We start from the raw sequence: 3,487 nt of genomic DNA on the forward strand, positions 1-3,487 counted from the left end.
ATGCAATTACTAAACTCCATTAATACTAAAATACAACTAAGAGTTAGAATATTCAAACTAATGAAATTAACTAACCTAATATAATTAAATTAATATAAACTAACTACTTAACTCAAAAAAGAAAATTGAATTTAAAACTAACTTTAAATTAAAGTTAAAAACTAACTTAAAACTAACTAGGGTTAATTGACTTAATTAGGACACTAAGGGGGTCGGTTTTAGATTGACTTTGACTTAGGCATTCATGCCCCTTTAGGTGGACCTCACTAGGGTTAATCCTAATTAACAAAGATTGAACTTACCTAATTAAACACCTACATGATTTTTAAAATCAAACACAAAGTCAAAACTTACTAAAAAATTATAAACAAAAAATCACAATCTAATAACTACATATCTAAATACAATTTACTAATGTTATTGAATTCACTCTAATTACCCTTCCTAAAATGCAATGTACGATTTTTGAAAACTATATTTAAAAGTCAAACTTTTCCTAAAATGGTTAATGAAAATATATAAACACTATACTAAGCTAAGTTATTTAACAAAGGAAGGTATTAATACAAAATGGCCACATTGGAATAAGGTGGGGCTCACACACTCTTGCCTAAAAAGGTACTTGACTTCTCCAAAGTCAAAAATTGGCAGCCCTATTGGGCCCACATGATTTTTGACTTGAATCAGACATAAGATATTCTTTCTAAACAAATCAAGAAGGCTTTTCGGAGAAATTTTGAAATTTAAGTCTATTGCCTAAAGTGAAAAGATGAAAAGATCCTCTTGGCTGGAATTGGGGTTGAGACCAAAGACTTTCTTCGTGAGAAATTGATGCACCACGCTTCATCCTTTCATACTGAAAGGGCTACACTTGCCCCTAATGGAGCGAAGAAGGCTGGCATTTACGAGATAGGGACACACCTTGAGTTACAAAATAAGGTTGATGCGTTGATCCAAAAATTGGATCAGCTGTTGTCAAATTCTTCACCAGCCATGCAGGTGTGTGTGTTGTGTGCTATCCCAGCACACCATGTATTTGACTATTCTGTGGTTCCACAATATCTTGAGTTTGTCCAGGAGCAAGCTTAATTGACACAAGGTTTCGCTAAACCCGTGCCCAATCCCTATTCCAATACCTATGACCTAAGTTAGAGAAACCATCCCAATTTTTCGTAGAGAAATCCACAACAACAATCTCACATCCCTTTCCAGAACCCACCTAGGCAAGGTGGTTATGCGCCTGGTTTCGAAAGACCTAGCTTCCCTTCAACCCAACCTTCGTTTAGTCAGCCTCCATCCCAGGAGCCTCCATCCAGCCAGTCCTTTGAGGACAAGATGTTGCAGGCTTGCTCAGACATTAAAGCAAACTTGAACTCCCACACACAATCCATTGCCAAATTAGAGATGCATATGAGACAGCTTACTGAGGCTTTTAGCAGGCGAAGCGAGGAGACATTGCCTAGTCAGTCGGTGGTTAACTCTAGGGGTAAGGAGTCGATGCATGATCTGCATATGACAAATTCCCATCAAGAGCAGGCTTAAGCGGTTATAACCCTTAGAAGCATGAAGCAATATAAAATAAGGGATGCTGCAGAAGAAAGAGAGAGACCTAGTGAAAAGTAGTCAGTCCCTACTGTTATACCTCAAGAAAGTGCGATGGCTCCCCCATCTGAGTCTTTTAAGTCCTATACACCCAAAGCCCTTTTTCCTAAGGCTCTAGAAAGACCGAAGTCATTTGGCAAGCAGCGGACAAAGATGTAAGAGATGCTTGAAGTTTTTAAGCATGTTCAGATAAACCTCCCATTTCTTGATACCATCCAGTAAGTCCCTACATATGCAAAGTTCTTGAAGAAGCTTTGTACGCAGAAGTGAAAGTTGAGGTCCAATGTGTCGAAGAAGATTTATCTGACCGAGCAGGTGAGTGCAATGCTACAATACCAAACTCCACCAAAGCTCAAGGACCTAGGGGCTCCTCTTATCTCTTGCGACATAGAATATATTACAGTTGAGCGTGCTTTGCTCGATCTCGGGGCAAGTGTGAACATCTTGCTGGGTTTCTTTTATGACGCACTCGGTTTAAAGGAGATGAAGCCAACATCGATGACCTTGCAGCTGACAGATCATTTTATCAAGGTCCCGCGAGAGATTCTTGAGGATATGTTGGTCAAGGTAGAGGATTTTTACTTTCCTATAGACTTCATCATCTTGGATATAGAGGGAGTGGATGATGTGAGGCAGATGCCCATTATTCTTGGTCGCCCCTTCCTGGCTACTGCCAACGCATGCATCAATTGTCGCACTGGAGCGATAGATATTTTGTTTGGCAACAGGAAGATGAGGTTGAACATTTTCAATGCAGCAATGGGTCCTGCATGAGCGGATGCTTCTTTCCAAGTCAATTTTATATAGGACCTTATGAAAGCAGAGCCGATTTGGACGTTGAGTGATCCACCTTAGGAGGAGGAGGATGAATCACTCATGAGAGAGAGCTATGGTTTGCTTGACAGATTGATAGGAGAAGCGCAATGGACCTGGCAGTTCGAACCACTCTCTGATTTGGTAGAGAAGCCTGCGAGACCTTCCATCGAGAGTCCACCAGAACTTGAGTTAAAGCCCCTACCAACTTCGCTCAAGTATGTCTAGGACTCTCACCGTTATCATTTTCGCAGACCTGACTGACACTCAGGAGCATCAGCTTTTGCAGGTTTTACATAAGCATAAAGAGACGATTAGATGGTCAGTGGTGGATCTGAAGGGGATAGACCATTCATTTTGCATACATCATATTATCATGGATGAGAGTGTCATGCCCTCTAGAGAGATGCAAAGGAGGTTAAATCCCCACATGAAGGAGGTAGTCAAATGGTTGGATGCAGGGATCATTTATACCATCTCTGATAGTCAGTGGGTGAGCTCCACCCAGGTTGTCCCCAAGAAGTATGAGCTCACCATTGCAATTAATGAGAAATGATAAATCATCCCCATGAGGACTACTACAGGGTGGTGAGTATGCATTGATTATCGAAAGTTGAATGATAATGCATGAAATATATTATATAATTAACATAATATGCATGCTATTATTCATATTTTTAGAGTTAAAACCCATGTTTATGTGGAGTCTAGTCATAGGAAGCTATGTTTCAAATTTTGTCCAATTCAGAGTTAAATTGGCGAAGTTATGAGCTTTTTTGTGAAACGGGGCAAATTCCAGCGAGATCCAGATCCAGACCCATATGAGAATGACAATTTTTGGATCAGATTGGATCTCATTGAATAATCCATAGACCCATTCATATTTTTCTAAAGGAGGCGCCTTGCAATTTCTAAGAAACTTTGAATGTTTTTTAAAACATTGTTTCATAAGAGTCTTTTTGAAATACTTAAAAGTTTTAGACAAAAAGAGGGGGCATCCCATTTAGAGTTTTTGTTCAGAATTTCTTATCAACCTCCACAGCACTAGCCACATCCATCCTTTAATCTCCAC

At 39.6% G+C, this 3,487-nt stretch overlaps 1 protein-coding gene across 1 annotated transcript; it reads left to right on the forward strand.

Moving 5' to 3' along the window:
• The first annotated feature begins 1,926 nt into the window (after nucleotides 1-1,926).
• Nucleotides 1,927-2,376, forward strand: LOC149845593 (uncharacterized). Its single transcript, XM_089988599.1, has one exon. It carries the CDS (start codon nucleotides 1,927-1,929, stop codon nucleotides 2,374-2,376), a length of 450 nt encoding a protein of 149 aa, XP_089844725.1.
• Nucleotides 2,377-3,487: the final 1,111 nt, after the last annotated feature.

Source organism: Nuphar pumila, chromosome 2 (assembly GCF_984573655.1).
Source record: "Nuphar pumila chromosome 2, dmNupPumi1.hap1.1, whole genome shotgun sequence".
NCBI lineage: Eukaryota > Viridiplantae > Streptophyta > Magnoliopsida > Nymphaeales > Nymphaeaceae > Nuphar > Nuphar pumila.

Coding starts and splice junctions, on each gene's coding strand:
- LOC149845593 (XM_089988599.1), top strand. CDS start 1,927: ATGCTACAATACCAAACTCCACCAAAGCTCAAGGACCTAGGGGCTCCT.